General features: G+C 43.5%; 1 protein-coding gene across 1 annotated transcript in view; it reads left to right on the top strand.

The window, feature by feature from the left end:
- DROSHA (drosha ribonuclease III) overlaps nucleotides 1–13161 on the top strand; it is a 649328-nt gene that overhangs the window by 141179 nt on the left and 494988 nt on the right. Inside the window, exon 8 of the mRNA XM_082259249.1 lies at nucleotides 3914–4000. Coding sequence (XP_082115375.1) covers nucleotides 3914–4000 — 87 coding nt within the window. The remainder of the gene's footprint in view (nucleotides 1–3913; nucleotides 4001–13161) is intronic.

Below are 13161 nucleotides of genomic sequence, written 5' to 3'. Positions count from 1 at the left end.
AAAAAGCCCCCCCCCGCCTTCCCCTGCTTCATCTTTCTCATTGGATCCTGAATCTGATTTGGCCGCCCTGAATCCTCAGATAGTGGGGAGGATTCCTCCACTTCTTCAACTGCGTATGAAAAGGCACTGGTCGATGCCCTGATTGTAGCTGTGCATGAGACCTTAAAGATGGAGAACGCAGCTGAAGCTGCAGTGGAGGTGCATGTTACCTTTTGGCATTTCCAAGCCATCCAGAGCGGAAAAAGGTGTTCCCTTTCACCTCCTATTTTGACAAAATTGTCACCAAATAGTGGAGAAGACCAAAGCGTCCCCTTGAGGTCCCTAAGCGATTTCAAGGACACCTACATTCACATTCCAATATGTGTCAATCTCTAGTGCTTCCTCCACTTTGCTGTGGGAGAGGAGCATTATCAGTTTGTGGCGTTACCCTTTAGTCTCGCTTCTGCTCCTCAGGTCTTCACAAACGTATTGGCGCCGGTGCTAGCATTGTTACGCCAATGAGGGATTGCTGTACTGTTCTACTTGGACGACCTCCTTCTGGGAGCAGAGTCTTCTACTGCTCTGGTGTAAAACCTGGAAATCACCATACAAGCTTTAGGGTGTTTGGCTGGATTCTGAATTTTCAGAAGTCTGCTCTTGTTCCGCCACAAAGCTGGACTATCTGGGTCTGACTCTGGACTCGTCCCTAGCCAGAGTGTTACTTCCTCTGGACAAACAAGAGTCCCTGATATGGTGGCTTCGTTCTTCGGTGCTTCGGCAAAACCGTATTGTATTGGACAGTAGTCACCACGGATACCAGCGTGTCCGGCTGGGGAGATGTCCTCAGCAAAATTTCTGCTCAGGGGGTCCGATCAATGTCTTGGTACTCCGAGCAATTAGACTGTGCCTGGAACATTGGACAGATCGTCTTCAGGTATGTCCAGTGTGCATTCAATCGGACAATGCCATGGCTATGGCTTTTGTCGATCACTAGGGGGGCACAAGAAGTGTCCTGGCGGCTCTGTTGGTAGCTGGCATTCTAAGGTGGGCAGAACAGTTATTTCCAACCCTCTCTGTCATACACATTTCCTGGGTGGAAAACTGGCTGGCAGATTACCTCAGTCAGCAGGCGTTGGACCAAGGGGTGTGGTCTCTTCATCCGGAGGTGTTACATCAGTTGAGTCTCTGGTGGGGCATCCCCGAGGTAGATCTGTTGGCGTTCTGGCTCAACAGAAAGGTGCAGATGTTTGTGGCTCGGTCACAGGATCCTCTGGTGGACACCACGGATGTGCTGATGGCCCTGTGGGATCAGTATCGTCTGATTTACACCTTCCCTTCTCTCAAGCTTCTGCCAAGACTTCCACGCAGGATCAAGGCAGAAGGGATTCCGGTCATCTTAATTGGCCCCGGACTAGTCTTGCCAGGCTTGGTAGAGCAATCTGGTGCGGCTGGTCGCTGACGTTCCTTGGAAGCTTCCTCTCAGGGAGGACCTGCGTTCTCAAGGCCCAATCTTCCACCCTGCTTTACAGTCGCTGGCTTTGACAGCTTGGCTGTTAAAACGCCAGGTGCTGATGGATAGAGGTTTGTTTGAGTCTGTGATTCCAACACTTTTAAATGCTAGGAAATCTACTTCTAGGTAGATCTACCATTGTACGTGGAAGATGTACATTGCATGGTGAGTCTCTTGGTGTTCATCCTCGCTCTTTTTTCAGTGGCTCGGAGCTTGACTTTCCTTCAATGGGGGGTTGAGCAGAAACTGGCCTTGAGTACTATCAAGGGTCAGGTGTCAGCCTTAGCAGTCTTCTTTCAATGGCCCTTGGCCACATACACCTTGGTGCATATTTTTCTTCATGGAGTTAGGCACTTGACCTCTCTAGTGCGGTCTCTGTTGCAGCCTTGGGACCTCAATTTTCAGTCCTCCAAAAGCCTCCTTTTGAGATTCTTTGGGAGATTCCCCCTCTTACCCTGTCCCAGAAGGTGGACTATTTGGTGGCTTTCACCTCTGCCTGCAGGGTGTCGGAATTTGCGGCATTACCCTGTCGTTCACCTTACTTATAGGTTCACAGTGATAAGGTGGTTCTTCGTCCCTGTCTGTCGTTCCTTCCTCAGGTTGTCTCTGATTTTCATTTGAATGAAGACATTTTGTTGCCTTCCTGTGTCCCAGGCCAAAACATCTGAAGGAAAATGCTTTGCATGCCTTGGATGTGGTCCGGGCTTTTAGGGTGTACCTGGCAGCTACGGAGTCTTTTAGGAAATCAGACTCACTATTTGTGCTTACGGATGGGCCTCAGAAAGGGTTGTCTGCTTCCTCTGCGACCATTTCCAGATGGATCAGACAGACGGCGATTCAGGCCTATTCCATCAAGGGTCAGGTTCCTCTTTTCCCTGTGTAGGTGCACTCTACTCAGGTGCTCAGTGCCTCCTGGGCCTTAGGTCCGGCGTCAGTGATGCAGGTTTGCAAGGCGACCACCTGGTCATCGGTGCACATTTTCACAAAGTTCTATAAAGTGAATGTGTTGGCATCTGCAAATGCTTCCTTTGGCCACACGGTTTTGCAGACTGCTGTTTAGATGCCTAATCCTATTGGGTGTATTGTTTTTTTCAAATGAGCTCCAGTTGTTTTGGTTGAGCTCCTGTTTACCTGGTTGGCTATAGTTCGCTTTGGGAATTTCTTTTTCGTTGGTCTCAGCCTTAATATAGGCTTACCTATAGGTAAAAATAATTAAAGTGGGTTTATAACCACTTTAACACTGCTTTTGGACATCCCAATGATTAAGAAGTTTAGGAGCTGTGTCTGTCAATGAACGAAAGAGCAAATGGGATTTTTGACTTACCGTAAAATCCATTTTTCTGATTTTCATGGATGGACACAGCATCCACCCCTCTTTGGAGTTCTAATTCTTCTGACACTGCTTGTAACAAAACTGAGTACCTATAGCAGAAAAAGGGAGTATACCCCCTAGGACTGCCCAAAGGGGTAGCCAGACTTTTTTCTCCCTAGTGTCCTACTCCTGTAGGGGGCAGTATAACCAATGGTTAAGAAGATCAGGAGCTGTGTCCGTCAATGAACATCAGAGAAATGGATAAGACGGTAAGTAAAAAATCCCATTTTTCTATGTGTCATAGAAGGTATCACAATTGATTTTTTTTTTTTTTTTTATCACAATTGATTTGGTCCCGATTGTAGACATTCTATAATCAAATGTTTATGGCCAACTTTTAGAGATGATTATTGGCTTCATACACACTGCGTAAAGATGAATTTTTGATTTTTAAATTATAAATAAGGACAAAACTTTTTTTAGTTTTCAACAAAGTGGAGAAGGATTAGAACACTTTTTAGGCTTTTTATTGCTGTCAGTGACTTCTTAGGAAGATTTACCCTCTCTTTTTCTCCTGTTTACCCTTATCATCGAAAGTGAAAGTAAAAGAAACTCTCAAATTTTTGGTTGTCCCTAGAAAAGTGAGAGTGTGAAAATCTTCCAATGCAGACGCTAGTTCTGGTGATCTGGGGGGTCCCAAGGGATTCTCTTAATTTACATGGATTAACTCTCATTTCCTGTTTTGGCTTTGCAACATTTATGCAACAAGTAATCTTTTTAACTTTTATATGATAAATTCATTAAAGAAGTATGAATAACTTTCATGGGAAAAGCAAATATTGTATATATTTTTTTATTTACCTAGTTTTTGAGGTGTGATTTGTTTGAAGAGCTACGAAATGCTGCAGACAGTGGATCTGTTTGCGTATTGCTACTGCACAGCAGATATGCATCTTATTTGGTAAACAGTACATAACAGATGGTGCTGGGACGTTTGATTTTTGTAGACAGTTCAGATATTCACTAGCTACAAAAACACACTGTATTTATAGTGGAAAATAACAACTATGCAATGCAATTTGTTAAAATCTTTTTCTGCTCCTGTTTTCTAGTCAATCAAAGCATGCCGTCCCATGACAAACAATGCAGGACGTCTCTTTCACTACAGGATTACCGTATCCCCACCAACCAATTTCTTAGTAAGTACTTTCTGTGTTTTTATTGGTATACCTGATTCTAGTTTATATTTAAAAAAAATAAAATGTGTGAAACATATATATTCTTGTGTTCTACTTTTCTTGTTCTGTGCCTCTCTGTCAATTGGCTTGCCCATTCACTGTCAATGAATGAAAAGACTGTAGATGCAAGCTTTCTGAGGGACCAAAGCACATCGTAGACTATACAGTCTCACTGGGCTTCAGAGCACTTTTGAAAAAACGGGGACATAAGGTAGAAAAACTGTCTGCCCTTGAAAAGATTGGCATAAGTGAAGATAAGGCCTACAAGGTTTGGTAATATAAGTGTTAAATGCACTTTAGAGATACATTTGTAAAATGATCATTTTCCTTTCATCCAATACATACTACTTCACTGGCCAAGGAGAAAGCCTTGGAAATAAAAGTAGCTACATTTTAACAGAATTGGGTCACTAATAAAGGAAAATTAAGTCCTGAGTAATAATTAGCTCCAGTTTCAAAGATACAGCTTCAGGTCAAAATTGCATGAACATTTGATTTCTGCAAAATGTGATATAGCAGTGAGAATGGTGCCAAACCAATCATAAATATTTTTTTTATTAATACCAATAACCTAACTTTCCATTCATTTATTGATTTTTCACGTAACATTTTCATGCTCCCTCCACACCATTGGGACTGCGAAAGGCAATGACTTTTTCTTCTTGTTTAGCTAATGATGCAGATAAGTTACACATGTAATGCAATAATAATGAGGGGCCCAACTCTTGTCCTAATTTCCTATTGTGCATCCAAAATATATGTGCTGTGTTTTTTTTTTTACCACTGCCGTCATACTGCACTTTTGAGATGCAAATATAACCTTGCCACAAATGTATCAGAAGTTATCTGCTTTGTTTATACAGTTTTGAGGCATCTTGGCTTCTGAGGGAAAATATCACGCAACTGTTCCTTGAAAGTGTTAGGTAATGACACTTTCACAAGTCTCCAGATGTAACTGTATGATACGTAGATCTGGCCAAGACCAATGTACCTTGAAATAAAAGAACAATACATTATAGTTGGGTAAAAATGTGCTACTATATTCATTGTTCTACCATACTTTGTCAAGAAGTTACGAGGCATCATGATCATCAGACACCTCCCTCCCTTGGCAAATACTCTCCTGTGTATAAATCCTTATTGTGAAATATCTTGAAAACGTTAGCCAAACCAGCACCTTTATCACCTGTTTTCTAATTTATCTAATCAAAATATCTAAGAATTAGCACATTTTATCTCAGGGGGGAAATGATTTCCTAAAATTTTCATACCAGTGCCTTTTAGTGCTTTTTTATTGCTAAGATAAATAGTAATTAAAAAAAAAAAAAAAAGTTCAGGCAGATATAAAAGATAAAGGTTTTAACCAGATATGTATTCACTGCACTACTTAAATTTATTTATTTTTTTAAATTAAATTTTGTTGTGAGAATGCAATTAACAAGAACGACTGCAACATTTGGCTAACAAGTTAAATCAAGAAAGACAATATACAGTATGTTAGATGTTAGTATAAGTGGAGAGAGACCCTGTAGTGCTGAGTCTAGTGGTTTACATGAAAGTGTAAGTTCACCTTTACGGAAAATCTGTAAAGCAACCTTACACTGGACTCTCCAGTCCCGCTGTACTATAGTCCTGCGATCCGGCTCTGTCAGGGACCGGACCGCCGCTAAAGCAGTGTTTCGGTCCCTGAACTTACACTTTGAAAAATATTTGAATGCATGGTGATCAGAATTGATAAGTGATGAAGGAAGTACTGTAACAGCATAAATACATCATTGCTTCGAACATTGGGAAATGCAGTCCTTTATCGCTTCTTCAGCTAGCTTTAAGGTTTAGATTTCTTCACCCACATTCAACTATTCAGGCTGTACATGAGCTGCAACCTGGGAAGATTATTGCAAATAAAAAGTTCATAGCCCCAGCGAGAGAGAGTCAGAGTGCAAAACTGATAAGGAATAATTCAGGAAGACAAATGATTGAGTAATTTTCATTTGCTGTTACCATTATGCAGTGACACTGTGTAAAAGTAGACAAACAACTACATACCCATTTGAGATATATACTGTTGTGTGAACACTTTCACCTGCCAGAAAATTAGGAAAACTATTCATTCGGTCTTCTATTTAAGGAATCACTGCAAGGTACCATGCCCTGTTCCTGGTCGTTTACTTTTCAACCCTGCAGTCAAAGCAACATTGTTGTGATTGCATAGAGCAAGTGTGAAGAGATAATCAATGAACTCTCTCCTCCATTCTGCAAGCTTCATTTGTTAAATTGGCAGCACTGTGGCAGATTGGCTTAATGTTTTGTCCCTTCCATTCCCAGCCAGAATGCATTTTTACTTGAAAGTGAAGGAGCTTAAAGTGGTATTAAATCCAAAAGAAAATATTTACTGTACTATATTGCAGCTTAGAAATTCTTATATGTGGTGGCTGCATTAATTTTCTTTTTTAGGCTTTTTTTTTCACCTGCTCTTGTAAATGTAGCAGTTATGTGGTTGACACAAACTATTTACCACTGACAGGGGTGCTTATAATGATTGCTTTTTTTTTTATGTAAAACGGTTTTCCCAAAGGAAAAGATAACATTTGCTGTAACTGCTTAGTTAGCTGGAGTTTGTCTTCAGTTGTTGGTGTTTCCAAATCTGCTAGAACATCCAACACCCCCCCCCCAGATTAACAGTGCTGCTGATCAAAGGTGCCCCTGTGGTCCTTCATCCAGAATGGGGGCACTCTAATACAGGAGATGTGTTACTGGCCTGATTACAAGTTGAAAACAGAGGAGAAAAAAAAACAACTAATGCAGCCATCACATTTAATGATTGGTAGGCCGCAACATTTATGGTTTTAGGTTTAATACAGCTTTAATCGAAAGAACTTAAATTAAACTTTAGTACATTTGGAATTGGAGGAGACTAATATAAAGACAGATAAAACCTGTTTAAAGCTGTACTTTAGTGTCCATTGATTTGTTCTAAAATATAAGCAACCAGTGCTGCTCTAAGTGATGAAGCATTGCATCTATTAGTATGAATTGGACTGTGATAAATGCAGTTGAGACCGGAATCTGGCCTGTGATTTATTGATTTATGTAATATATATCAGATACTTATAAAATATATAATTTGGTGTTAAAACACAGGTGTCCCCTGCAACTGCTAATAATTTTGCTTGACTACATAGGTTACAGAGGAACTGAACTGTAGAAGTTGTGCCCCAAAAAAGCAAAAAGAGAGCAAAAGGCTAGTGACCAATATTTCCCATGGCCTTCTTGTAGCTGTCCTTTTGATTCCATTACTTATCATGCTGTGTTCTGCACTTTGTTTCTTTGTGTGAGTGGCCATCTTGGTAAAGGCACAGCTTTACTTCATAGTAGCCCTGCCTCTATCAAAGCCTTAGGGAACAGTGAGTGGCACAACAGCAATATCACCAAACCTTCTGAGACTAACAGAGGCAGCAGTGCATTGGATCTTACACTGTAGATGTACAGCTGTAAGGCTGTTAGCTCAAGGAGTGGCAGGGCACTTTCTCATACTAGTAAATGCACTGATATTTTTCTGGAAGATTTTAAGATAAAAGTTAAATCTTTCAGGGTATTGCTTAGGCACAATTAACATATATAGATATACTCCAAAATATAGTTTAGGTAAAAACATATTCCTAAAGAAATCAGCACAACATAATCAAGACTGCAAACAATTCCTGCCCTTTCTGCCCCTTGTAGCTTCTGTAATGTAGCTTCCAAAATTGAAAAGTGATCTATGGATGAAGGAGGGGGACCTTTTTATTGATCTGCCCATCGTCCATTCATAGATTGCTTTTCATTCATGGAAGCTTTAGTACAACTTCTGTGAATAAATTATGAATATTTATATATTATTTTTACCTAAATTAAGGCTTTAAAGCAAAACTCAACAAGCAAAATCACCCATTCATTCATGTTTCCATGCTTTATTTTGCTGAGAAATCACTTTGAAAAACACTTCCTAGCATTTCAGCAGTGGCCATGTTATGTGGGGCAGAAGAATAATGTAGCATTTACCTTCTTTAATCCATCTGCCATTAGCTTAGGCATGCAGGCAGGAAGGTGTGCTTAGCTGAGAAAACCCTGTTCCCTCCTCCAAGATTTCTGGGATGTATGATATCATTTGTCGAGGTATGGAAACGAGAAAGTAACTAAAAAAATGTAAAAAAAAAAAAAATTGAAAACAAGTAAACATAATATACTTTCCTATCTATTTACTAATGCTAGCAGCATAAGGATTAAACATAGTTAATGTTGACTGAGAAAGTGAAGTTCCACTTTAAGATGCTAGAGGTGTAAACCATGTGCCGCCAAATCACGTACCTGGTGTTTTTACACCTTTTTTGTGGGGTCCCCCTATTGACTCATGGAGTTTTTGGAGCACATTTCCCCACCTGATTCCATTTTAGTAGCTGTGGGTCCCTCCAGGTCCCAACCATCCATTGATGCACTGAAGGTGGTCCTGGAGTCCTTTGTGTCTCAGGTGTAGGTGGTTTTTGGGAGACGAGCTTGCAAAAAGTGCCTCCTGCCTTCTCCTGCCCCATCTGTCTCCTCAGATCCTGAATCTGATTTGGCCGCCGCGGACGTGGGTCACTCTGCTGGGTCTGCGACCACACACCCTGAGTTCTCAGATAGTGAGGATGATTCCTCCACTCCTGTAGCCATGCACAAAAAGGCTCTGGTGGATGCACTGATTGTATCTGTATGTGAGAGACCCTAAAAATGGAGGACGCAGCTGAAGCTGCAACGGAGGCGCCGGTTCCCTTTGGCACTCACAAGCCATCCAGAATGGCAAAGGTGTTTCCTTTTTACGAATATTTTGACAGAATTGTCGCTAAATAGTGGGAACGGACAAAACTTCCCCTTGTGGTCCCTAAGCGATTTGCTGTGCGGTATCCCTATGAGGAGTTCCTTCTTTAAAAAGTAAACTGTTCCACCGGTGGTCGACCCTCCTGTCTCCAAATTGAACAAGGCAACCATGATTCCGGCTGAAGAGTCCCCGGCTTTTAAGGACCTGACAGACAGGAAGGCGATGGCCCGCAATATGTACACTGTGGCTAGTTTGGCACTGAGGCCAGTATTTACCATTACACTGGTGTCGCAAACTATTACCCAGTGGGCTAAAGTTTTATGCTGGGACCTTGAGGGGGAGCAGCTCCCCCCTGCCTTTGGTGAGCTGGCAGACCAGTTGATCCAGGGGCTGCAGTTTATTTGTGATGCCTCTTTGGACGTGGCTCCCTTAGTCGCTAGGCTGCGACTGTTTCAGCAGTGGTCCTTTAGGCATATTTTTTGGCTCAAATGCTGGTCTGTGGACAAGACTTCTAAAAAGGCCTTGACTGATCTTCCTTTTCATGGAGATAACCTGTTTGGAGCTACCCTGGATGACATGTTTAAGGGAATTCACAGGGGGGAAATGTTCCTTTCTTCCGCAGGCTACTAAGGGGAAGGACCCTCGTCGTAGTGATGGGCCATCCTTCTCGGCTCATAAGACATGGGATCAAAGCCTTTCAGGGCCTCCTCTGGAGGATGCAAGTGAACTTGGCCTGGCAAGTTGATGGTGAGCTTCTCCAGACCCGCAGAGAAGGCTCCTTCAGCATAAAGGCGCGCCCTCACCTGTATCAGGGGTGGGTGGACGTCTTCGCTGCTTTCCGGACCCATGGACTTCCCTAGTACAAGAAAAGTGGCTCCACAAAGTCATATGGTCTGGCTACAAGATCAAGTTTCGCTCTTATCCCTGGCAAAGGTTCTTTCCTTCCAACTTGTGCCTGTCCCCGGACTGCTTACAGGGTCTGTTTGGGGCGGTGCAAGACCTGTTACTTCAAGGGGTGATTGTCCCGGTTCTAACTTTGGATCTTTTTTAAGGTTTTTACTCAAACTTGTTTCCAGTTCCCAGGAAGGAAGGCAAGGTCCAATCCTGGACCTCGAGGCACTGAACTGCTCTGTGCAGGTGCAGAAGTTCAGATTAGAGTTCATTCGCACGGTGGTGGCATCCCTGCATCAGGGGGATTTTCTTGCCTTTATCGACATCAAGGATGCTTACCTTCACATTCCAATATGTGACGGTCACCACCACTTCCTCCGCTTTGCCATGGGAGAGGAGCATTATCAGTTTGTGGCATTACCCTTTAGTCTCACCTCTGCTCCTCGGGTCTTTACAAAAGTGTTATCCCTGGTGCTAGCATTGTTACGCCAACAGAGGATCGTTGTACTGGGCTACTTGGATGACCTCCTTCTGTGAGCAGAGTCTACTACTGCTCTGGTGAAAAACCTGGAGATCACCATACGAACTCTGAGGGATTCTGAATTTTCAGAAGTCTGCTGTGGTTCAGTTCACAAAGCTGGACTATCTGGGTCTGACTCTGGACTCGGTCTTAGCCAGTGAGCTCCTTTCCCTGGACAAACTCTAGAAACTGCAGGCTGCAATTAATCTCCTGCTGTCCAGCAGATGATCTTCCCTCTAGACTTGGATGCGGGTGCTGGGCCTGATGGTGTCTACCTTGAGTCGTCGGTTCTGTGTGAACATAGTTACATAGTTACATAGTTACATAGTTAGTGAGGCTGAAAAAAGACACAAGTCCATCCAGTTCAACCTATGTGTGTGTGTTTGCTTTTAACCATACATTGTATACCCCTGTATGTTGTGGTCTTTAAGGTGTCCATCCAATAGTTTTTTGAAACTATCAATGCTCCCCGCTGATACGACTGCTTGCGGAAGAGAATTCCACATCCTTACCGCTCTTACAGTGAAGAACCCCTTACGCACTTTAAGGTTAAACCGCCTTTCCTCTAGTTCCATACGAGGTCCCTGCAAAGGGAGATTCTGGGCAAATGGGACAAGAATATGCAGTCTATGGATAATCAGATCCGGCTGAGCCGGTGAACGAAAGAGTCCCTGATATGGTGGTTTCGCTCTCTGGTGCTTCGGCTGGGCAAATCCTTTCTCCCCTTCTATTAGACAGTGGTCACCACTGATGCCAGCCTGTCTGGCTGGGGAGGCGTCCTCAGCAAAAATTTTGTTCAGTGGATCTGGACACTGGAAGAGTCCAGACTACCGATCAATGTCTTGTAACTCCAAACGATCAGATTGTGCCTGGAACATTGGACGGATCATCTTTAGGGATGTCAGGTGCGCATTCAATCGGACAATGCCACAGACCTGGCTTATGTCAATAACCAGGGGGGCACAAGAAGTGTCCTGGTGGCTCTGGAGGTAGCTGGCATTCTAAGGTGGGCATAACGATTCATTCCAGTTCTCTCCGCCGTACACATTCCCAGAATGGGAAACTGGCAAGCGGACTACCTCAGTCGGCAGGCGTTGGACCAAAGGGAGTGGTCCCTTCATCCAGAGGTGTTTCATCAGTTGTGTCTCCGGTGGGGCACCTAAGGGGTGGATCTGTTGGCTTTTCGACTCAACAGAAAGGTGCAGAGATTTGTGGCTCAGTCCCAGGATCCTCTGGCGGATGCCACAGATGCGCTGATGGCCCCATGGGGTCATTTTCGTCTGATTTGCGTCCTTCCCACCTCTCAAGCTTCTGCCAAGACTTCTACGCAGAATCAAGGCAGAAGGGATTCCGGTCATCTTAGTGGCCCCAGATTGGCCTCGTCGGGCTTGGTACACCGATCTGGTGCCGCTGGTCACCGACGTTCCTTGGAAGGTTCCTCTTTGGGAGGATCTGCTGTCCCAAAGACCAATCTTCCATCCTGCTTTACAGTCACTGGCTTTGACAGCCTGGCTGTTGAACGCCAGGTGCTGATGGATAGAGGTTTGTTTGAGTTCGGTGATTCCAACGCTGTTAAAAGCTAGGAAATCTACTTCTAGAAAGATCTACCATCGTACGTGGAAGACGTACATTGCATATTTTTAGTATCTTGGGGTTGATCATCTCTCTTTTTCGGTGGCTCTGATCTTGACCTTCCTTCAATAGGGGGTTAAGCAGAAACTGGCCTTGAGTACTATCAAGGGTCAGATGTGGGCCTCAGCGGTCTTCTTTCAACAGACCTTGGCCACTCACTCCCTAGTACGTACTTTTCTTCAGGGAGTTAGGCACTTGGACCCTCCATTGCAGTCTCCATTACCGCCCTGGGACCTCAATTTGGTGCTCTCAGCCGTCCAAAAGCCTCCTTTTGAGAATCTTTGGGTGATTCTCCTGCTTACACTGTCCCAAAGGCATTTTGGTGGCTATTACCTCTGCATGCAGGATGTCAGAATTGGCGGTGTTATCCTGTCGTTCTCTTTACTTGGTGATTCACAAAGATAAGGTGGTTCTTTGCCCCTGTCCGTCTTTCCTTCCAAAGGTTGTCTCTGATTTTCATTTGAATGAAGACATTGTGTTGCCTTTCCTGTGTCTTTTAGGAAGTCAGATTCACTATCTGTGCTTATGGATGAGCCTTGGAAAGGGTGGTCCGCTTAATCTGCGACTATTCCCAGATTAATCAGACAGACGGTGATTCAGACCTTTTCCATTTAAGGGTCAGGTTCCTCCTTTCCCTGTCAAGATGCACTCTACTCGGACACTCAGTGCCTCCTGGGCCTTCTGTCATCAGACGTCAGTGAGGCAGGTTTGCAATGCGGCAACCTGGTCGTGTACACTTTCACAAAGTTTTATAAAGTGGATGTGTTGGCATCTGTGGATGCTTCCTTTGGCTGCAAGGTTTTGCAGGCTGCTGTTTAGAGGACCTGGTCCTCTTTGAGGGTTTATTCTTTTTTTTTTTCCAGTGGGCACCAGTTGTTTAGTTTATTTGTTTAGGCTAGGTTTAGCCTTTAGGATTTTTTTCTGCTGTGTTTTTCCCACCCCCCCCATGTTTGACACTGCTTTGGGACATGCCATTGATCCAGAAGATTCTGGAGCTGTGTCCGTCAATGAACGGAAGAGAAAATTGGATTTTTGTCTTACTGTAAAATCCTTTTCTCTGATGTTTATTGACAAACACAGCACCTACTCCTCTTTTGAGTTGGGTTATTTTTCTTCTGACACTGCTTGCAAAAATAACTGAATGCCTCTGGCAGGAAGTTGAAGTATACCGACTGGGACTGCCCCATAGATGTTGTAAAGCATTTCCCTGCATAGTGTTCTACTCTGGTAGGGGGCAGCATAGCC

Source organism: Pelophylax lessonae (assembly GCF_965119305.1).
Source record: "Pelophylax lessonae genome assembly, chromosome: 5".
In the NCBI taxonomy this organism is placed as follows: Eukaryota; Metazoa; Chordata; class Amphibia; order Anura; family Ranidae; genus Pelophylax; species Pelophylax lessonae.
The sequence above is the reverse complement of the archived record's forward strand: the minus strand, read 5'-3'. Positions and strand labels throughout refer to the sequence as shown.